Source organism: Dipteris shenzhenensis, chromosome 33, assembly GCF_047967505.1.
Source record: "Dipteris shenzhenensis isolate YYH24624 ecotype China chromosome 33, Dip_SZ_1.0, whole genome shotgun sequence".
NCBI classification, from domain to species: domain Eukaryota; kingdom Viridiplantae; phylum Streptophyta; class Polypodiopsida; order Gleicheniales; family Dipteridaceae; genus Dipteris; species Dipteris shenzhenensis.
This window is the reverse complement of record NC_141628.1, coordinates 32,180,800-32,204,982: the sequence shown is the minus strand read 5'-3', so window position 1 is coordinate 32,204,982 and position 24,183 is coordinate 32,180,800. Positions and strand designations below refer to the sequence as shown.

The 24,183-nt window shown below is 41.1% G+C and overlaps 2 protein-coding genes across 3 annotated transcripts; both read right to left on the bottom strand.

Moving 5' to 3' along the window:
- Positions 1–9,395: 9,395 nt before the first annotated feature.
- LOC147879978 (epoxide hydrolase 2-like) lies at positions 9,396–11,212 on the bottom strand. The gene is made up of 5 exons (XM_087371907.1): positions 11,142–11,212; positions 10,570–10,778; positions 10,318–10,488; positions 9,972–10,219; positions 9,396–9,810 (listed from the first exon to the last, which is right to left on the bottom strand). The coding sequence occupies exons 1-5, from the start codon at positions 11,209–11,211 to the stop codon at positions 9,549–9,551; spliced, it is 960 nt and encodes a 319-aa protein (XP_087228033.1). The 5' UTR covers position 11,212; the 3' UTR covers positions 9,396–9,548.
- A 3,851-nt stretch (positions 11,213–15,063) lies between these two features.
- On the bottom strand, positions 15,064–18,279 carry LOC147879977 (pentatricopeptide repeat-containing protein At4g38010-like). Of its 2 annotated transcripts, none has more exons than XM_087371362.1 (2): positions 18,070–18,279; positions 15,064–17,978 (listed from the first exon to the last, which is right to left on the bottom strand). In XM_087371362.1, exons 1-2 carry the CDS (start codon positions 18,170–18,172, stop codon positions 15,730–15,732), a joined length of 2,352 nt encoding a protein of 783 aa, XP_087227488.1. In that variant the 5' UTR covers positions 18,173–18,279; the 3' UTR covers positions 15,064–15,729. The 2 variants fall into 2 exon arrangements, with proteins under 2 accessions (XP_087227488.1, XP_087227489.1); XM_087371363.1 differs by having other exon boundaries at positions 18,092–18,272.
- Positions 18,280–24,183: the final 5,904 nt, after the last annotated feature.

Sequence of the window (24,183 nt, the reverse complement as noted above, 5' to 3'; positions counted from 1 at the left end):
CAGCTAGGATGCTCTTTGAATGCATAAGGTCTTCGTGGTGAGATTTTATTTGATCTTGTGTTTAGGATTTGTAGTGTGTTTTGCTTTTTTTGTTCGTTTGCAAAATCAGCTTGGTCGAATGTCCATGGATGGTGAGTTTGTAACCTCGATATTTCTTGTAGCACTACTGTGTCCACCTTTATTTGTTTATGTTGCAATGGTGAGAGAAAGTAAAGTTTTTCGGGCGAGCATACTCTTGATAGTGCTGTGTATACAAGGCCGTGTGTTTTTATTCCATTGGGGTCGAACGCAAGCCTCTCCAATGTTAGCCCTTGTGAACGATGGATTATCTTGGCAACAGCAGCTTGTATTGGAAACTATTTTCTTGTGATTGTGTTGAGTTGGTTGTTTCCTATTTGGAATTCCTTGGCGACACATGTTATTAGCATCCACGATGATGGTATTTCGTCGTTGTATAGCTTTTTATTTTTGTAGAGAGTGCATGCTCTTGTTCTAGGGTCATTGAATTCTATCCAAACATTTTAAGACACCGTCGGCCCTGTTCACGATGCCATCATTTATATCCAGATTTCCTGAGCAAACTTCAACAATCATTCCTAGTTTGAGTTGGAGTTGTTGAGATGAAGCCCACATGTATTCCTGTGGTCTTTTGGGATTGATATCGTTTGGCTGCAATTTTTATGCCTGATATCGATGGCTTTGATTATGTGTGGCTCTTCTTTGAGTGTATTGAAAACGTACTTGTTGTGATTGTCTTTCTTGTTGTTTGTGAAAAACAAATGTGGTATGCTTTCTTTGTTTGCTAGGGTTTTCAAGTGCTCGTTGTTGAGTATTTGAATGTCATTATCTGTTTGTGATCCTGTTTAGGATGCATAGGAACTCTGCATTTTCTTGGCGCATGGGTGTCGATAGTTCGTAGTATTGGACATATGTTTGCCAAAAGGAACCTAGCATAGATGTTGTGTTTGTGTGATTTGTGAAAAACCAAGTGTCTTTCATTGAGCTTGCCAGGCACAGGTCGCCGCAAAGTAGAATGTCCACCCCACCAAAAGGCTCTGCGTGGTTGTGTTTAATCTTGCGCATGTGCATGTCTGCTGCTAGTATTGTATTTAGCCCCACGAGTGAGATTTTGTCGACGAGTAGTAGTTCTACATTTTTGTATTATGATGAAAGGATTTGGAGCTTCTCTGCTGAGAGGCTCGTGTATGTGGATAGTACCAATGGCACGTGAAGGGTTGCATGGAGAGTGTTGCCATTGATCACGCTTGCTGCTTTCTTAGTCTACACTAGTAGCAGTATTGTTGGTAGCTTGACATCTGTCGTGTTGTTGCACGAGTAAAAGCGCTTTAGGACCTCTGTAATCACTATTGCTGTAAATGTTTTCCGTGCGCCTGCATTTCCAGACATGAATAGGTGGATCGCTTGTTTTGGCTGCAACCTTTTTTTGAGTAGAATGTCATCTAGTATAAGTTGTTGCTCGTTATTCGTTTTTTAAATCATAGCATAGTATGATTCGTTTGTTAAATTTTGTTGCTAGAGCTGTTGTAGGTGTAGGCTGGGCTTCGTTGCTCGTTGCATGTTCGATTCATTTGCGACGCCAAATTTTTCAGATGATGCTTATTGCTGCGCGATCGATGAAGTTGATTTTGTAGTGCTATTGTTACTGTCGAAGCCTATTCTTTGGGCTAACAATTTTTTAAACATGCTCTTGTTTTTTTCGATTATATGTTTATTGTCTTTGAAGATGTCTTTCCATGTTTTGTATTCCTCACTTGTTGAGTGCTCGAACGCATCGAACATGAGGTACATTAAGCATTGTTCCCTATAGTGGTTTTTTGGGTCTTTTGATACATTGTAGTTGTTGAATCTTATTATTTTTTCATGCTTTCTTTTTTTGGATATTCCTTTGCTTACTATGTATTGGCTTGCAAATGCAGCGAGGCAGGTGTCCTCAAGTCCTTCTCGTTCTTTGTACTTGGTGATTATGTCATCAAAGAAAATGTTTGTGCTGTCTGAGTGGAGCAACGAGCTGTTCAAGTTGTGCACGTCGTTTTAGTAGCATAGTTCTTTCTTTGGGGTTACTAGTGTTTATGTACAAAAACTCTCTAGTTGTAGTTGATAATGGTAGTGAAAGGCAAAGATAGGCTACTTGTTAGACATTGATATGCTGGGTGTTTAATATTGAGTCTCCTATTTCTCAGATGCGCTTGTTTGCGAGGACACTACGCTCGAAGCTCTCTGTTATTGCTTTCTTGAGTGCATTGTTTGTTTCTTTGTCAACCTTGGTAATGTACAATGTGCAGTATGATATTGCACCGTGAGGATTTAGGACAAATGATACATCTGTGTTTGTGCCCCAAAGCTTTGAAAGAGCAGGGTTGAAGTTGTTTGTATTTATGTCCTTTGGTTGCCTTTTTAAGAAAATGGCGGGTTGTGAGATTTTGCTGCATACTGCTTTGGTGTATTCGTGCTCGGACATCAAAATTTCTTCGAGGAATTGATCGAAGTCTAGGGCTTTGTTTTTGTCCTCTCGCATTGTCAAATCTATCTTCTTGTAGTTTTGTTGCGCTTTTTCAAGGTTCTGTTGTTCCGGGAATGGGGTAAGGAGCGTTGTTTTGTGCATTGGTGCCCTTGGAAAGCCAAACCTGCATTTTTTTTTGACATGTTTTTCGGTGCTTATGAGTTTGCAAGTCATTTTGGTTAATGTCAATAAAATGTACTTGTCTATAAAATTATCCAATTCTTAGTCATTGTAATTTCCGTATGTCGGAGCATCCTTGACCCATAGCAGTCCTATGGTCATGTTGGCTACCCCTGTTCTAGAATTCAGTGATGAAGAAGAAGTTTTGGACTTGGCCTAGTATAGTGTCGTCTTGGTGCAGTAAAGTTTTTAGAGCATTGAATTTATGTACATAATATTGAGCTGTGGTGATTGGGTCAGACCTGGTGACCTCATTTGCGTCTTGGATAGATTTATCCCTTGGGCCTTGCTACCCTTGTCTGTGCAGGTATTGCGGGCATGCTTGAAGTGGCCCCCATCATTTTTCCGCTACCGATAGCATTATGAAGAATGTTGGTGGGCCTAGCGAAAACATTTCTCTTCAGTCGTTGCTTGTAGTCTACCGATGTTCGCAAGTAGGTGAAGTCCCGATGTTTGACTGTAGTAGTTTTTCGATGTTTGTGTCTTGCACAATAGTCTTTGCTTGCAAGTCTTTCCCTTGGAATTGTCCTTTTCTCATCCGGACCCAGGATGATGGAAGTATTTGGTAGATGAGTACTTTCATAGTTTTGAAGAAAAGGTTCTCTAGCAACCATGCAAACCTTTTGTCTTCATTGCATAGTTCCCACTTTGCTATGTTTTGGTAGGTCATTCAGCTTGGAATGTATTATGAATCCTTTTAAGCACTACTGCATGAACCATACTGCATGAACCAACTCATTGCTCTCCCTTCCATTGTGGTTGCAAATTGCTCCTTTACTACATTTATTAGTCCCTAGAAAGCGCTCGCAATCCATTGGGTTTTGAACTACCCTACATGACTCTCAGGGTCTTGTCTTTTCTTCTCTTCAAACTTTGTGGCTTTCACCATTGGATTTGGGTCTATCATGATGACAGCTAGTGGAACAGGCTGTCTCCTTCTTGGTTGAGGTGGCAATGGATTGAACATGCCTCTTCGAGCTGCATTACAAACTCTTGCTGCTAGATAAGATCCCTAGGTAGTTATAATGAAATATTTAGATGGTGAAGACGGGGTCAGGCTTGGATTTTTTTCCTCCACTTCTAAATACTCCAAATTACGAGTAGAATCTATTGAAGATCCTTCTCTACTCAGCACATAGTCAACATCCTCACTACTTTCTCTATCTTGATGTTGAAAGTTGGTTTGACTTGAGGCCTCATACCTAGCTCTTGCCTTGGTAAAATACGTATGGCCTCTACGATAGAAGTCTCTCATTCTCCTGTGTACAAAATTTGCTACTAGATCCTCCATGAAGGCAATAATCACCCTTAGTTGAAATTCAATTGGAGCTTTTTTGGTTTGCTCTCCATGTACTATCTTTCAAACTAATTGCTTCAACAGATATCCATCCTTCCATCAATTCACTTCCAGGATCCCTCCCAAAACTCTTGGCATCGGAAATCACATCTGGAGTGTGAAGGTGACCTCTAGGTTGCTTGTTTGCACACAGAAGATTCCACCTTTCAGTAACACGTCAACGTCTTTCCTTCATTTGCATTCTTCTTCACCACTTCCAACAAGATCTTCTTCAGAACTAGATCCTCTTTTTCTGCGTGCCCATCCCCTTGTGGGTAGTAAGCTTGCATCTGCTTTGCGTTGCATTCTTTCTTTGTCTCCTTGTAGCCATTCCCGCACATCTTGCTACCACTTTTAGATTTGCCACATCAAACTTCATTGATCCTTTCCATTTTAAAGACTTTTTTGGACCCGAACCAATTGCAGGATCGCCAAATGTGTTTAAGGTGGTTATGCCCTGAGCACTTTAAAAAAAAAAAGAGGGTTTAATATTACTTCCAGCATATACAACTTGTTCAACTAAAAAAGATGAACAACAAGAAACTAAGACAGAACAAAAATCAAATCATAGATTAGCTATAGATTAAGGGTCTTTGTTCTTGGCTTTGAAGTCTCTGATCAAAGCTTTGACATCTCGAAAGACAACCCATTTTCCTTCTTTTCTGGGCACTTGTGAACTATGCATCATACAAACACTTCCCATAAGATACTCAAACATAGAGTCAAAAACAGATAAAAAAGAAGTTAGAATGGATAATGTGTTTGTATGACACATAGTTCACAAGTGCTCAAGGCATAACTACCTTGAACAAGGGTGAACATGATCGATGTAGTGTTGTTATTAAGCAAGTTCTATCTAAACACCAATTAACATGCCCTCAAGAAAAGCTCAATGATGCCCATGATGTTGTAACATGGCTTACATCCAACCTCTCCTCCACAGGCACACATTCAACATACAGTAACAAAGCCTTAAGAATAGTGTAGTGCATAGAGTTTTCCATGAAATGAAAGTGGGTGAAGTGCAAAGGAGAAGCCGGCATGATTGTAACAAAATTAGAGGAGTTTGTGGTTTGCACAGCATATGGGGATTTTCAGACAACCACCTCATCAAAACAAGAAAACCTTCTTGTTTCTGTAGTACGTGCATCATAGAGGATCACGACAATTGTGAGAACATTACAACTATGAAGACATGGGGGCGAGTTCAAGTTTTCCCTCTACATTCAGATGGAGTGACAAATAATGAAGAGACAAACAATGACTCGCCACAATTTGGGGAGAGCTTTGATGACCTCACTGACTATCTAGAAGAGGGGGATAACTTTGTAGTTGTTGCTACCTCTAGGAGAATGAGGAAGATGACCCATACTTTGTGTTGCAGTGCACAAAACTTAAGTAGCACAAGGTTGAGGGAGCATTAAGGATCATTGGGGAACAACATGATGAGAAGTGGGATGTAGTAGTTGGAGCTTTTTGGTACAAAAAAACATCCAAGAGAGGCCACAATTACTTTTTGTTGCATAAAAGTCCTCAAAATTTTGTGTACTCTCATCTAGTAAGAGTTATTAGGCTCTAGATGCAACCTATGCCACAACAAAAGAATGGAATGAGTGTCTTCAAATTGGATTTAGACATGCATGAGCACATCTTTGGGTGTCTTGGAGTAGTGGATGAGGATGACTAAGATAGTACTAAGAAAATGTAGTCTCATTGCAAGGAAACAATATTCCACATATATTGGAAAATGGAAAATGTATTTGAGACTACGCTTCTTTTAGTAAATCCCAAACTAACCACCGTGCTTGTTTTTGCAATTATTTTTGTAAATCCCAAATGATATATCCCACGCGTGCTTATTTTTAGTATATCCCAAACAACTACTGCACTTGTTTTAGTAAATCCCATAGCTAATCCATAAATCCACAAATCCTAAATGAAGGAATTGTATGCCATTTATCTTGTAATAATAGAAGTAAACCACCATGCTGGTGGCAGTTAATATCCTAGTGTGCAACCAACCACTACAATAGCGGCCACTTATCCTGCACTACCACCATGCTATCCTAAAATTGTTACAAAGTGCTATAATAAAACAATCCCCTTTGCACAAGGTCTTACTATTGGGGACAATGCTAGCAGAAGATTTTTCTTCCTCTTTCCAATTCCTAGGTGATCTAGGAGTATTCAAGTGTAAGGGCTCTAAAAGTGGAATGGAGGACGATGTTTCAGCCCCAAAGTCAAAAGTTTTAGGATTCTTATCCTTTGAAACTACATTCTCGTACTAAAAATACCTTTGGAAGACACTCTATGATTGGGAAATCCTTTGTATTAGGTGGAGAAGAACATGCTAATAGCAAAGCCACAGCATGTAAGAGGGCTATACTGGTAGGGCTATATTGGTGTTTTGAATAGCCACTTGAGAGGATATGAATAAACACCCTATGATTGGGAGAGCCTTTGTAACAGGTGGAGGAGAGCATGAGAATAGTCAAGCCACACCATGTAAGAGGGATATATTGGTGCTTTGAATAGCCATTAGAAAGTAGAAAAATTTTAATCAAGTGCTCAAAAGCATTGCTACATTACTATTATAAGAAAATTATCATTACAAATTTCCACCTTCAAGGTAATTGTAAGAAAATCAAAATCATCTACGCAAAAGCATTATTGTTATAACAAAACCAAGCAACAATCCCAATCCTTTGTGGGCGCCTTCAACCACCACACTTAATAGATGAACACCATGGCCATGACAACCTTACCATAATTGTGATGATGGCTTGTGATGTGGAACACATGGTATTGCACGCAAGCACCACGATGCCTAGTAGGCATGGTGGTCCATGCCACCCACTGCTGCGATGGCTGTAAGTAGCTAGCTAAAAACTAGATCCATCCAAAAAAAAATTAAATCCCTTAAATTAAGGTTAATCCTAAAGACATTAAGGGTAATCCTAAAGCTTAACCAAGATTATATCCATATTAATATTATGATTTTTAAAATAAGACCAGGTATCAATAAGACCAAAATTCATAAGACCAGTATTCAAAGACAAAACTTCATAACAAGTTTGTATAGATTAACAATATTTATTGTATTCATAATACTTACTATAATAGCCATGATAGCTAGTGATGTAGAACATGTGGCACTGCATGTGACTACCATAATGGCTAAATTATATTGTAGACATAGTGACCCATGACAACCACTGTGATGGTCGAGCCCACCATTGCTATCCATGGCTGTAACTAGAAAACTATCCATCCAAAATACTTTTTCAAGCCCTTAAATTAAGGCCAATCCTAAGGACATTAAGGGAAATCCTGAAATGAATATCTATATTTTTCAAATAAGACTAGTATTCATAAGACCAAAATTCAGATTCATAAGGTCAAAGTTTGTATATATATTAACAAAATTTTATTCATAAGACCTACTGCAACTACCATGCTCGCTGGTACATGACCACCATGATGGCTAAAATTATACCTTAGGCACTATGTCCCATGTCAACCACTTGCGATGGTTGAGCCAACCAACTAGATCCATGCAAAACACTTTTTAAACCCTTTGAATTAGGGCCAATCCTAAGGACATTTAAGGAAAATATTAAATCTTAATCGAGTTTCATGAGACCAAAATTGATAATAGGTTTGTATATTTACAAGATTATAGGTGGTGTTCAGTCGATACAAGAAAGCTCAAATCGGTAAGAAATGCTCTACTTAGCCGGTGAGCTACTCAACTTTTCTAAGTATAGCCTTCAAGTCAATCCATTTACTGACAAAAATGCTCTGTCCAACTAGTGAGCTACTCAAAGCTTCTAAGTACAACCTTCAAATCGATCCATTTATTGAGTCACAAAAGTTTCCGCTGCAAGATAAGTTCTATGATTTGATCAATGTGCGAACTCCTTGGAATGCAGCCCATATATAAACCACAAGAAAACATTTCTGTAGGATTCTAACGTGGATCTCACCTACACTAATCTCGAAATATTTCTCGACCAACTAAGGTCTTACAATATATCACCCGCTCTACAGCCATGGGAGAGAATTGTCACCCCTTTGGAGATAGCTACGAACAAGAACTAAATAAGTTGGACATGGGATAGAGAACTTGGTGGATCCAGAGGATGGAGATGAGGGTGGAGTAGGAGGTGCAACAAGAGGGTTGAGTAGGAGATCAGGGTGGAGCAACGTGAGGTCAATGAGGGTTGTGGAGACGAGGATAGACTAGTGAGTCACCGTCGAGGGTGGTGGAGATGATGAGGGTGGAGTAGTGTGAAGTTGAAAAGGCTACATGGAACTTACCTAGCCGGTTCCCACCGAGCTACCACGATAAGCAATTGGCTATTTTGATTAAGTTGAAGATAACATAAATTCCAAGGGTCTTGCCTAAAATGAGTTCTCACTAACTGATTCTGGTAGTGGGAATAGGTAGAAGTTGTGCATGTAATCACCAAGTGTTAGTAACTAGGTGTGCCAACATGCTAGTTGATTTCCACCATCATTATTAAAGTGTCCACATTCCAATTTATGCCTATTCAACTTGGTGGCCAATTTCTCTCTCTCTCTCTCTCTCTCTCTCTCTCAATAAGGAGGTAAAAACACAAATGAACATGTGTATAGTAATGGGATGTAGATCTTTAAGAGAGAGCGATCCAAGAACATCTGAGCAAGCATGCGTTACCAACTAAAAAACAAAAATACAAAGATGCATCATTTGAGTTGAGATTCATTAGGCTTCATGACACAGTCTACAAGAAACTCACCACAAGTCCCATACGAGAGGAGGCATCAGCAGGAAATATGGATATGAACCACATAGCACATCAAAAGAGTCAGTGGCCACCATTAAACCTGCAACCTGCCATCATTTTGAGCGAGCCACAATGGAGCCACCATCACACCTTTGAGAGACTGAGGGAAGCGCAGGAAGCAGCATGTGAAAGGAAGAAACGGAGCGCTCCGATGAGTAGCACGAGCAAAGGGGAGTGAAGGAGCCTAGAATCTGAGGGAAGCGCAAGTTGCCTAGAATCTGAGGGAAGCGCAGGAAGCAGCATGTGAAAGGAAGAAACGGAGCGCTCCGATGAGTAGCACGAGCAAAGGGGAGTGAAGGAGCTGCCACCACCATCTAAGTGAGCCAAAAAGGGCCTACTCAAACACTACCACCAAATTTAGGGTTACGTAATGAAACCCTTGCACGGCCAATAAGAAGGTACCTAACCAATGTTTAAGACTAACAATAATGGCTTTAAAAAAATTTACACGTAATCACTCCACTAAACTAGTCAACGAGACTTTTGCCACACAAACACAAACACAAACATGTACTAAAAATCCCTTCATTCCATAAGTCACTTGGAGGCTAGGCAGGTTGGACCTTAAATACATTGAGTGGAGTTGAGCTTGGCTTTGTACGATCTCATTATTTCTTCTTTTCCTTGTGTTTTTGGATAACACCTCTTAATACGTGTACACCCTGCACAACAAGGATGTATGCTACGTAATGGGGATGAAGAAATCGAGGATGAGCTTGTTGACTTGTTGTGGGCATTGCTCCTGCACGAAATGCGACCCTTCCTCTATCGACTCCAACTGCAGTTTCGGTACATCCTTCTTCATCACGGTCTCCGCTACTTGCTTGAAATGTGGGATGGCAGTGGCGTAATCACGTCCTCCCAGTACAAGCAGCACTGGAGCCTTGATTCTGTAATCTAACTCCTCGTCCACCTCAGATTTTTTGCTCCCTTCTTTTGAAACTCTGCAGCATCACGTTCAACGCAACTTTTCATTCTCCAACCTTGTCCAAATTAAGATGAATTTTGCATGCAATTCTCAAGCTTCAGCTCCAAATTCCTCCCAATTCTCTCTAGCGACGAAATGCTGGTGCGTCGGCGGGACTACAGAGTTGGGTAAATATACCTTCCTATGTATAGATAGGGGACTGCAATCGGATAGGAGAATCCAGACTTCTGATAGAGAGAGGCATATGCTTCCAGATCTTCCTCCGCGAGCCACTTTGGCAAGGGGCTTGATGCATCCACGAGGTCGAGCGTTTCCTGATCGCTCGCGGCCAAGGGCATCTCGCTTTTGCTAAATAATATGTAGATTCGCCTGAAGGTAGTCTTCACATCGAACCTTCCAAAATCTGCCTGTGCTCTTCCGGGCTCCTGAAGAATTCAACGGCGGGGAGCATGAACATTTGCAGTCACAGTACATAGCCAGCAACGGCAGACCTTCAGAACAGAAAGAGAGAGAGAGAGCGCACCCCCCAGCGTTTTATATAATGGCCATCAGGTAAGCCAGTCATCGCCTTATTTTTCATTGATAGCCTGAAGTGAGGAGCTCCCAACGCCACAAGCCCTTTGACTCGTTCAGGATGCAAGAGCGCAAGCTGATAAGCAAGGGCGCCCCCAAAATCTTTCGCTACTACGAACACCTGCGTAATGACACCTTTTTAAGGAAAGATGTTACTAGCAAGAGAGCAAAGAGCGCAGAGAATAAGCGTGTCTCTTAGCACCTTATCCTCTCCGATTGCAGCAAGTAATCCGACAAGGTCATCCACCAGATCGCCATAGGTGGTTTTACTGGGATCAGTATTCTCAGTAAGGCCATAACCGCGAAAGTCAGGAGCGATGGCGCAGAAGCCAGCGTCTGCCAACGCAAGGATCTGGTGCCGCCAAGAGTACCAAACTTCGGGGAATCCATGGAGCAGCAAAACAACGGGACCTAGAACATAAAATGATGTACGAATTCAGAGAACATGACAACATTTCAAGAATCTAGGATTAAAATGAAGCAGCTGCAAGCAACCCATAATCACACAATAAGTACTGATACTGAAGCAAACTTCGTGGAATCCATGAAGCAGCAAATTAACGGGATGTAGAGCACAAAATGATGCTACGAAATCAGAGAACATCCATCGTCGTTTGGCTTCGCATCGTTAATGTGCACATTGCAAGCATCTTTCGTGCGGAGGAACAGGGAGACGATGTCTAAATGAAGAAGCGGCAAGCAACAAAAAATCACGTAAGAAGTACTGATCCTGAGGGCGTGATTGATTCGAAATCATCAGGAAAGAATCACAACCTGAACCGAGCTGGGCGATGTGCATGATGATGCCATTGGTAGGAACGAATTTGTGAAGGATACGATCCATATCGAAGGCTTAAGTTCGAATGCAATTAAGTCCTTCCCAACTTTGCTGTCTCTTTGGGCTTTTACACCTACCTTCCTTTTCTTAATGTCCTCCTCCCCCTTAGATGCTCCCTCATAAAGGGGTGAAGACATGGGTGAAAAAGGTTTAAAAAGGTGGAGTCACACTATGTCTCCATGCCTCCAACGATATGGGTGAAAACCCTAACCCTTTGTCTTCATACCTCCAAAGATATGGGTGAAAACCCATGCCTCCCAAACATCTCTGCGCATGTGTAAGTCTAATATTGGTTTAAGGTTTGGTCAGTGGCAGCTTAGTTGATACTAATGATGTGTAGGGTTTTGGACTAAAAAAGGGCCTCAAAAGGACTAACAATGGAGGAAATTCAAGAACGGAATCTCATTAGGGGGTTTTGGACTAAAAAAGGGCCTCAAAAGGAGTGGATTGGCAAAATGGATTAAGAACTAACAAGGCCCATGTGAGTCCAAAAGAGTTATTCTCCCTAGGAGGTAATATGCCTCAAAAGTGCACCTCCCTCTCCCATTTGGAGGGCCCCCCTACTTGGAACTAGGGTGCGGGAGGCCGCCTAAGGCGAATGAATGAAGAGAGTAATCTATAGTATGTTGATTATAAATTAACGATGAAGAAAGGATGACAGGACATTGTTTGAAAAATACCTAACTATAAACTAAGCTGACAATAGCAGGCCCGACCAAATGGTGTATGTGTTTAAGTGTTCCCTTCTTGTGAACACCTCAGCACACAAATAGAAAAAGAAGAATTTAGAATATTCAAAAGCAAAAGAAAACACAAAACTTGAAATGGAAAACACACACACACACACACACATGTATATATGTATATATTTTATATAACCACACATAGTATGGGTGGGGAGGCAGCGCGCTTCCTTCCCCAAATAGTTATAATCCGAGGGAACGGGCCCCTCGTGCACTGAGGTTGTAATCACCGAGAATATTAGCGCCGAGATTGAGTATCGCGAATATATAAGAGAATGATATATTACCGAAATCCCAATGAGTGTATCTATATTCCATCTCGAGCATCGATCAAATTCTTGTCATGATTTCTTCCGTTATTTGTCCTGGAAGTCCAGTCTCTACCTCCAAAGCGGTTTCTCGATGTGAGCGATGTTGGAGAGAGAGAGCGACAGAGCCAACACCAATTAGACGATCCAAAGAGTTGAAGTTTGCAAAATATATAGATTTAGATTTAGAGGCCTTCAAAAGTGCTCATGCCTTCCATCAAGTGCTTTTGAAGTTTGTGAAATATATAGATTTAGAGGCCTTCAAAAGTGCTCATGCCTTCCATCAAGAGCTTTTCATCCAAAAGCATACTTTTCATCAAGTGTTGTAGGCCTCATATCAAAATTAAATCCAAGGCTTATATTAGGACACGTGGCTCAAGGAAAGGCCAAGAAACCCAAAATTCCCCATAGGCTGCCTACCGTAAAAAGGTGCCTCTTTATGATGCCTCTTTCAAATCCATTAGACTACCCAGAGTTCAAGCTTGCCTTAGACGCTCTTACAAATGTTCGGAATGAATTTCCAAGGGAATACACTCTTGGGATCCAAGGCTATCTTGGATGCTCTCACAACTTTTTGGAATGGATATTCAAGGAGACGTTCTTGGGATCATAGTACTTTGGAGATCCTCAACCACCTCTCACGAGTGGAGAAGCGTTGAAGTTAGAAGAAGTGGAATTAGGCACGAAGAAGTGGAATTAGGCACTACAAGGGCTAAACTCAACAAGGGAAGTAGAAAAGTCAAGACTAGAAGCACCACATGTGGCAACACAACCAACTACAAGATTACAAGAGATAGCACTATCAAAAGGGGTAACACTAGAGATGGGATAACTCAAACTTCAATATGATTTTGTTGCAAGACTTATTTGATAAGACCCAATATATTAAAATTTTCATATTTAGATCACCCAAAGAATGACCAATCACTTTTGTTCCAATCGACCATTGCTTTTGTAATATTGGTAGTATCTAAGTTGTCTAAGTATATTTATATGTCTAAGTTGTCAGCTTACTTCCAAATTTTTCTAATTGTATAGCATGGTGATCATAATTATTTGGTCCAAATGTGAATGACGCTTTCATTGATTCTATCAACATATTGAGATGACAAGGTTTAAGACGCATGGAAAGGCTTGTTAATAAGTTCTAATGTCTCTCCATAATGTTTTAAATGAAGTTCAAGATTTTTACACATTCTCTTTAGTATGTTATATGAAACTGACAATTTAGGGATAATAGACACGTCTGTTCTTGACGGCCCATTTTTAAAAATTGAATTTCAACATCAAAAAACCTAATACACCATTTTTATATAACATGCGTACATACAAAAATACATGTGTGCACACAAACACGTGTGTGTGTGTGTGTGTTCAACCATGCTATATGCCACGACTTCGCACTTGCTTGGAGCACTACCACTATTGCATTGATACACAAAGCAGGGGACTGCATCTACCACACCCTTCTGATTGGCCACACATTGGCCAAGATTTATGGATCGGTACTAGAGAGGGAGATCAATAGTTATACAAAACCTTAGGGGCAATGGACACTTGGACAGACAGGATTCCAGAGGCAATATTCCACTTTTCCACTCTAGATCACATCTTCGCTCTGAGGACTTTGTAGACTCTTAGAAGACCTTCCATACTGTCCCGCGATCCCAAATGATTAGGAAACTACAAGAGATGCGATTTCCAAAGACTTTGATTTGGGGTGTGATGAGCCTCTATGAGTATGTCAAAGGTAAGAGTTTGTGCCCCATGTGGAGAGCACGATCGAGGTGAAGCAGGGCTGCCTTCGACTTCACAGGACCCGCCTTAACAATGACTCAAGCAACCAAGGTATGATTCACGTAGGGACAAAGTGCTTTGGCCAGACTAGAGAGACATTGCTTCCAGGCACACTTTCAAGATCCACCGACGAAGGGCTGGCTTTTCAACACTTTAGTACAACCGACTACCATGTATTCTGGGGAGTGAGCTTCCGATGACAAAATGGAGGAGATTTGAGTGACTACAGGTGCTTATAGGGTCTAGGACGATTCGGAGTAAGCCCTCATTCCACATGAGATAGTACAAGCAAAGTTCGCCAAGACACCTCTCTAGGTTGATGCCATCTTTCAAACAATGACGTTCATCCACAAAGTCTGGGACTTATCTCATTGGAGACTACCGAGGCTGGCCTTAGAGTCATCTAGGCGACTAGCAAAGAGTGGGGCAAACACATGGTATGCACGTATATCCACATGATTTGCCAGGCACAGTATTCAGATGGATAGACTTCCCATCTTTCAGTTTAGCATGGACGCATCACTTGAGTCGATCCCATGAGATGAGATTAACTAGATCATACGGTTAGATCTCTAGCTCCATACTTCCCTGACTTGGGAAGAGGGGAGGGGAAGCAAGAGCTTCCCACCAAGAACTAGTTCTATCGCGATCACTTCCTAAGAGTATTGGAGGAGGGATTCATCATCACACCCCAGTATCTTGAGGACAGAGGAGTCTCACATGCATTGAGGATCGCCATTGGACACATGCGAGTTTCGTCCCATCCATTGAGGATTGAGATGGGGAGAGTAACAAGTATACCCAAAGAGCAATGGATTTGTATGCTATGCACATTGAGGGTGATTGAGATAGAGGAACATTTTCTTTGTGCTTGCCCAGTCTACTATGAGATCTGAGGACGATACCATTGTCTCTACCAAGAGGGGAGCAGCATCAACCCACTCTCACTACTGATCCACTTCCATGATCAAGTCTACATTGAGCTCTACTTGTTTGAGATGCGTCGACACGGGGAGATACTAGTACGACAGATTAGAGAGCAACAAGAGGCGACCAGACCACGGGGTACACATACAAAGACTGATCAAGCACAGAGACACGTCACAGACTTCTATGCATTTGAGTCAGCTACAGGGCACAACGGAGTGGAGGAGGAGCTAGCCGATACGAGAGCATCCTAGATCAACAAAGAGAGCCAACATGGTGTCACTGAGAGAGGGAGGTAGAGACCACTCGCAACTCGGAGAGCGACTAGATCACACTCTATTGAGGTCCATCCTATCACAGCTTTTTGTAGAGGAGACCGCCAGAGACTGGACATAGCTCAACGAGTTCAAAGATCAAGAAGTCCATGCGTCCCACCACAGCGTGAGACATCCTGACAGGCGGAAATCTGAGATATTTTCACAGCTCACCAAAGAGCCACCATGATGCCGGGTTTTGGCTTCTGAGTCCCAGTTTGCTTTTGTTTGAACTCGAGTTCATTTGATCAGCATAGTTTAGTACTCAGCAAGGGCCCTAGCGTGCCCTTTGCTCCAGCCCATTGAGGCTTGTATGAGTTTTCTTTTGGTGTACTCTGTCCCATAGGCTCACGAGGCCTCCCACGTGCAATTCTTATTTCCATCATTTTATGTCTCTCACCATTCATTGTCCTATTTATCCTTTTTACGATGAGCTCAGCTATAAAATAGAGAGTGACTTATAGCCCCCACCAAATCAAAATGCACAATCTTGCCAAAGTCCATCCACAAACTTTGTCCTGGCTCCTTCCATACTGCTTCTTTCACTCTCATTGCCTCCTGCATGTGAGCATCTGCATAGATGTTAGACATCAGGACATAAGCTCCAGAATCCTTTTCATCCAATTGCACCGAGTGTTCAAAGGCCAATTTTCCAAGATCCACATTGCCAGATTTTTTGCATGCACCCATCACTGTATGCCACACCGGAAGATCAGGACGGAAAGGCATCTTCTTCACGATCGCAACTGCCTCATCTAATAGGCCTGCACGGCCAAGAAGATCAACCATGACAGTGTAGTGCTCAATAGTTGGAGTGATGCCATAGTCTTTGCTCATGGCCTCAAAGTACTTCTGGCCCTTATGCACTGCACCTGTGTGACAGCAGACAGTAAGGACAATAGAGAATGTGACCCCGTCTGGTTTTACCCCTTCTCCTCTCATTCTTTCAAGCATATAGAAAACAATTTTTCTTTCCCCTAGCTGGGCATACCCTGCAATGAGTGCATTCCAAGAGATTACGTCTCGGACTGGCAGCTTGGCGAACATCTCCCATGCATTTTCAAGCGAGCCACATTTGGCATACATATCCACCAAGTTCTTGCCAACAACAAGATCTCTTTCCAGCCCCTTTCTGGCAATCTCCGAGTGTATTGCTTGGCCCTTGTCTATGGCTCCTATACTGCCACAAGCTTTTAAGCTGCTAACAAAGGTGACAGCATCTGGAGAGAGACTCTCTAGTTGCATCTGTTCAAAACAGTTCAACGCTTCTTCGCTAAGCTCATGCTCAGCATATCCTGAGATTAGTGCATTCCATGAGACCTCGTTCCAAACTGGCAGCTTGTCAAATGCTTCCCGTGCTTTTGTAAGAAAGCCACATTTGGCATACATATCCACCAGGGTATTGCCAACAAAAAGATCTCTTTCCAGCCCCTTCCTGGTAATCTGGGCGTGTATTTCTCTGCCCTTGTTTATGGCTCCTATGCTGCCACAAGCTTTCAAGCTGCAAACAAACGTGACAGCATTTGGAGAGAGACCCTCCACTTGCATCAGTTCGAAACAGTGTAGTGCTTCCTCACCAAGTCCTTGCTGGGTATATCCTGCAATCAGTGCGTTCCACGAGATAACATCTCGAACTTGCATCTTGTCAAAGACTTCACGTGCTCCGGCAAGCGAGCCACATCTGGCATACATATCCACCAAGGTACTGCCAACAAAAATCCCTCTTTCCAGCCCCTTTCTCGCAATCTCGACGTGTATTTCTTGGCCCTCGTCTATGGCTCCCATGCTTCCACAAGCTTTCAAGCTGCTAACAAATGTGACAGCATCTGGAGAGAGACCCTCCAGTTGCATCTGTTCGAAACAGTTGAGCGCTTCCTCACCACGCCCACGCTCAGCATATCCTGTGATCAGTGCAGTCCACGAGACTACATCTCGAACTTGCAGCTTGTCGAATGCCTCCCGTGCTTTTGCAAGCGAGCCACACCTGGCGTACATACCCACCAAGGTGTTGCAAACAAAAGGATCTCTCTCCAACCCATTTCTGGCAATCTCGGCATGTATTTCTTGGCCTCTTTCTGCATCTTTCAGCCTAGCACAAGCCTTCAGTAGGGCCACGAAGGTATACTTGCTAGGATGTACAGAGTCCTCTTGCATTTTCTCGTATAGTCTGAGGGCATGCTGTGATTCCCCACGTTCAATATGACCCATTATGAGAGAAGTCCAAGAATACACGTTCCGAGTCACCAACTTGTCAAAAACTTCCTGAGCATCGCACATGCTTCCGACCTGGACTAACATTGGGACGAGGTAGTTCCCAAGACGTTCATGATCTTCCAGCCCCCTCTTGTACATGTAGCCATACAAGCGCTTAGTAAACGCTAGATTTTTCTTTGTTCTGCACTTATGCATTATGCGTGTGAGGTTCTGAACTGAAGGAAGCTGGGGCAACCGTTCCATTGATGCGAGTGCCTCCGCTAAGCTGAGCGCTTTCCTGCCACCCTTCCTTTCTGCTTTAGATGCATTCACCTTTACTCCAGACGTAGAACCGCCGCCATCACAATCCACCAAGCGTCGGTCTTGGGCACATGCTTTGGCCTTTTGCATGTCTTTAACCCAACCGGGATGGTACCAGCCATCTATCCATAGCCGGTCCTTGATAATCTTTCTGGAGATCTTGGGTTTTTCTGTTAGTAGCATTCACAAACAGACTCGTCAGACTAGTAAATCGACAGCAAAAGGTGCAAATCATTCAGCTCAAATTCTTCGCACGCTTACTATGCGCTCTCCGGAGTCCCACCTCTGCGACGGACTGCAAAACTGCTCCCGGGTCCTCCGAAAGAGCCAAAGGAGAGATGTGGATTGATGGGTGAGCTGCCATCCAACAGGAGTGCGGATTTTCGCTATGGAAGAACGACAACAAGCCATGCAAGTTTCGTTGCTGTAGACCTCGTCCTCTATATATGCTGGCATCATGTCTACAAAGGACTCACCCATCTCCACACGTGTGAGGATTGCTTCTCGTTTCTTTAGCACCCGCTAGAGATCGAACGAGGACCGCCGCCCTGGTACGCAGGCAGCCCTAGCACTCCTAGCACTCGGCGGCCACCGCCGCTGCCGTGCCCTCAGTGTTATGGGGCTTGAGGGAAGTTATCGTGCTCATGTTGGCAAGATGCCTCATTCCATGTAACACTTTTGCATGCTAACTCAGCTGCAACCCAAGTGCTAAGTATCTTCAAGGCACCCGGTTTCCAAACACTAGTGAGTTTCTTACCTAATGGTTGGTTTTGGAGACATTGTGTGCTAGGAGACGTCAATGACATGCTCTAGATACAACTTTCTTGCTTCATGGTGATGTGACAATTTTGTTGTCAACTTTCTTGTGGTGGGAGGTATTCACAAGAGAGAGAGCTTCAAGTATGTTAGAAGAGAATTCAAGCTCCTAACGGCCAAATACAGGAGCAAGAAGAGAGAATATTTGAGCACCTACCCCAATTCACCTCACAATTGCTCGCTTTCTTTTCAACATTCTTCCTGCAAGCTCTTTAATGGAGGCGACTTGACAACTAAGGGAGTCCTCGCGAAGGATAGTAACAGCAAGAAAAGCCCAAAAGAACTTCAAAACCATCTCCCAGTGGTCGGTGTTACATGATTAGGACAACCATACTTCAGCCACAGTAAGGGTTGCCTTAACCTTTATGGTGACCCACTTACATGCAAATCTTGGTCTTATAAGTCAATGTTAGGTTATCATTGCGACCTAAAATCAATGTCATCAATTGCATATGAATGGCATATGATGACTAGGTGCAACCAGTAAGTGTTGCAACATGCCACAATGGGCATCTAAATGTGGATAATGATATGCACCTATGAAGGTTTCCATGAGGTGCCATGTTGGGCACTACATGATGGTCATAGGCCATGTGAAAGCTCTACCCATAGCTAAATGGGTAAAGCCTCCATGCTCTAAGCAGATCAAGATAATGAGAAGAGCGACATATAATACGGCTTTAGCATCAAAAGATCATAGTCCAAGATAGGAGATGGAATGGCCATAGCCTATGGAAAAGGCATATGATGCCCATAGCCCAAGTGAGGGCAATAAAAGGACATGTAGAGTTGTAAGCTCATCAACAACTCATCAACACTATTGAATTGAACTCCTAGCCAAGTGCTAGAGGAAAAGCATGTATGAAAAATGCACCAAAGTATGTGCCAATGCTTTGCAAGACCTAGCTTGACATGTCAAATGATTGTGTCAAATCATACTTAATTTCATCCACCAAAGGTTGATCATTGCCTACAATGATCAAGTCATCCACTTATAGGATAGCATACACTAGGCCCTTCTAATGCTTCAACAAATACAAGTTTGGGTAATAAGGTTATGAACATGTTTGGCAATAGGAGCAAGTGTCTTATCAGAATTAACACCTTCTTGTTGTTCAAACCCTCTTAAAAGCAATCCAGCCTTGTACTAGTCATCACTTTTGTCAATAGCTTGGTTTGACTTGCACATTACCTTGTAGATCCATTTTCTTATAACAATTCCACTAGATTCCATGTATCATTCTTCATGATTTGCTTATACTCCTCCCACATTAAACTTGATACTCCTCATCTTTGTCCTCCTCTACTTCTCCTTCCTTGCTTTTCTCACTGATATGGTCATTAGCTATAATGTGAACTACTTCAAAATAAGTCACCATCTCATTCTCAATCATCTGGAATAGCCTATGCACCATGAAGAGTGTTCTATATAGAACCTTCGACAAAATCTTTGTTATTCTCCAAAGTTGAGTTATCAATAGTAGACATGTTTCCTTCTTGTTGCAAATATCACGTGTGTAGAACTCATAACCATGGACATTTTTACAAATGCGCAAGACATGGTGTAATATGGATTGGTGTCCAATGTGTCCATTCAAAAATGTGGAAGAGGAAGAAACAACATGGTTGATGAAGAGGATGGAACAAAAGAGGTGAAATCAAAGAGGTAAAGAGTACATAAGAGAAAACATTGGAAAGTAAAAAAAGTAGGAAAGACATTGACTTAGCTTTTTAGAAACAAGGCAAAGAGTGAACAAAAACAAAAACATGAGATGTGCTGGTGCAAGGAAGACCACCCTACGATTGCAAGCAAGCTAGAATGCCTTCATATGGTCCTAATGGAAAGGAATTCCATTCTTATGAGGTACAACATGAACAAAATGTGAACAAATTTGAAGTTTCATTATGCATTTGTGGTATTAGCAAAAGAACCAAGGATGGTGACCAACAATTATGCAGGTGTCTCACCTTGAGCAAAAACTGAAAACTTTGCTCCGCACTCAAGTCCTTATCTTGTGACAGCTTGTACTTTTTGTGAAAGAATATTCACCCCATCTCCAAGTCTCGGCCAAAACTTCCATTACCCTCCATGTCCAAGCGTAATACTCCTACTATCAAAAATAGAGATTTCTTTGAGTGCTCATTTCGCAACACTTTGATAACCTAGTCTTGTTTAATTGTAAAGAAAAATTTTATTCCCTACCTACCACATAGAAGAACCATTCTTACTAGTCAACATTTCTATTGCCCATGCGATAGGGTTCTAGTTTGTTGTAAAACATTTTATGAGTAGCCTATACTTCCATTGCCTAATTGATAGATATTATTCCCCATCTTTCTGAGCTAGTAGCGAGCTAGCATTGTCTCCTAAAGGTCAAGTTTTTCATTGCCTTTACAAGAGAATTGCTACTAGGGAACAAGGACATAAAGTTAGACTCACAAATATAGCCACAACTTTTATCACCATCATAACAAAAGATTTTCCCTCTTTTATAACCATTTATAATGGAGGAACAATCTCTTTCGAGCCCTGAATTGGTAAATTATTCGATCCATAGGTGCATCATTTTTCTTAGTGGCTACAATTTTATACTACATAGTAACATAATATGTTACTACTAGGATTTATCTCTTTTTGGCGGAAGAACTAGCCAAAGGGCACGTTGAGAGTACCAAAAATGTGATCTTACAAAAGGATTTGAACAAAATTTTACGGATTAGTCTATAGGTTGAATGCATCTTTCCCCTAAGGACAGAGATCCCTACACTCAAGGTAACTATAGAGTATAACCTAGATCATTTTAAGGCTATCAAATAAATTTTTTTGCTTTGGAAGAAGTGTAAGGAAAAGTTGAAAGACCTTAGCTAGGAAAAGCACTAAAAATATATATCTCTTATTTAAGTATCTTAGCTTGGAAAAAACATCATGATAAATATCATGATGAAAAAGCAACGGAATGGGGATGATTTTAATTGTCTTGCTTGATTCTCATCATGTGCTGCTTTCCATTTGGTAAAAATACTATAATTACCTCATGGAGCTCTCAAGAAAGATGTTCCCTGCTCAAAATGAAGGCAATAAGGTAAAGCCATATCACTTACAAGCCAGTCAAGTGTCGAGTGGAGGATGAATTTATTTTGAAGGAAGATCATAGGTTGCATTTTTCTACAAAAGAAAATGTAAAAGTCTTTCAAGTTTAGGAAAGAATGAGAATAACTAAGGATCTGTTCAAAGTAATCATGCCAAAGTAATGTTTTTCTCATCAACTCTAAAGAAGAATTGATGTTGACTTGGGTATAGGTGATTCACCATCATTATCCCTTAATTCCTATCAATAGGAGCAACACACTTATGAACAACACTCTACAACGTAGAGACGTATGCACTATTGCATCTACCAACTCAAAAACTTCCTAAGTCATGAAATGCATATCTTGCTAGGACTACCTATAATATTTTGCTATGAAATGCATATCTTGCTAGGACTACCTATAATATTTGATTATTTTTCATACTGATTTGTGGTATGTAGAATAAGATATTTGTACATTGATAGATAAACTTCTAGGTTGTGGGGTTAAAGCCTGAGATGAGCTTGTCTAACCAAAACTCACCAAAAATTGTGAATAGTCTAATAAAAAAACACCAATTGAAAGAGATGATGTGCATAAAAATATAGTCAAAAGGTCAAGACTAACAAGTCTAATTTGGGAAATTATATAAACAAGAGTGGCAAAGAATCCAATCACTCAAAATTATGATTATTGAGACTAGTTGGGACAAGCTACATTGTTTACAAGATACTACATGCAAGATTAATTATGTGTTAGGTGGTACATTTATCCAAATGATCAACTAAAGGCAGATGTTGGGAATTTGTAATTATTAGGAATAGAGTTGTGTGCTTAGAATGTGCCAACTATCTCTCATCATTTCCCAATATTCCAGGAGCACAACATGCACAAGAAGAATCCTTGCTTGTAATATCTCACCCATACTACCTCATGAGCTCATGATTTCTCTAGAACATAGAAAGTGAAAATCTAGAAAAGTGTCCAAATGTAGTCCAAAATTTGGCTAAGCTTATCCTATTAGATTTAATCAACTCAATTCATTACAAGTGGATCTTTGCCGTTTTTCAACACAAACATGAAATTCCTTTCCTTATTCTCTCTATAGAACATTGAAAGTGAAAATCTAGAAAAGTGTCCAAATGTAGTCCAAAGAGTGTTTTGGCTATGCTTATGCTAAATTCCTAATGCATTTAAAATTGTACAAACTAGTGCATTCACCATCAACAACTACCTTGATGGCTAGATTTCGTTACCCACCCTTAGGTCTTGAGGGTCTCTAGACACCAAAGTATCCCATTGCTATTCTTTTCACCCAAGTTTTTGGATATTTGTATTACTTTATGCTCCTACTGTTCATCATAGAACCCAACAAATCCTTCCCACTGTATTGCAGGAACCCATTGAATCCTTCCCACTTCTATTATACGAGGGAAATAGAAAGGTGAAGTGCCTGAACGTACGTCTTCTTTTTTTGTGAACTTTTGAGTTTTCCTTGATTTTCATGTGCTTCTGATGAGATTTTGATGAATTGAAAACCCAACACCCCATAACCTAGCACCCAAGAAGCTTGGAACTCAAAACTCAAAAATAAAACCTACCCTAAACCCAAATTTTGAAACTTCTAAAACCCAAAATTATTGAAACTTAGAACCTGAAACCTTAGGACATGTCACATCAATACCCATAAAAATTCTAGAACCCATATATCAAAACCCATTTGCTGGATCTTAAAAATCAAAACTCAATTATTGAACACAAAACGCCAAAACCCATAAGACTAAAAACTAGGACTACAAGAACTTGTCTCTCTAGAAGTTGCTAAACCAAAAAGGAGAAGAGGACAAGTCTAGTGAACCAAGAGGGAGAATCAAGTAATAATGAACCAAGTGAAGGATGCTAGATACTATTAATCTTAACATCTTGTCAATGCTAGGATATAACATGAAGTATGGTGGTCGTTCTAACTAAGCATTGCCTAATATAATAATATAACCTTTTACATAATAAAAGATCGATTCTATACTTCTATCTATTAAGTGAATAGAGAACATGAGTTTCGCTACAAAGATGATACTTATAAATATCTATTATGTATGTCTATCTATCCCGTGGATAGAGAACGTGAGATTCATTACAAAGAAGATTATGTACAGTAGAAAATAATAAAATTTTTGTTATATAGTGGTGGCTTAGGGAGAATTTAACCCCAAGCATACCCAAACGGCCAATCCATAAAAATGCTTTCAAGCATGCAAAATATATATTATGTCTCAAAGATCCTTAGCCTCATCTAGTAACGTTTCATTAGATTATTTACCTCCTTTCCTTTTCCTTGCAACACCTCACCATGCTCTGACCAAGCCGAGTTATCCTAGAGTGCCCTAGCTTCTACCCACTTGGTAGCATAATCAGTTGTAGCAACCACAATATAATTATTATGTGTAAACCATGCAGGTTTGAAAGGACTCCAAAAAAAAAATCCCC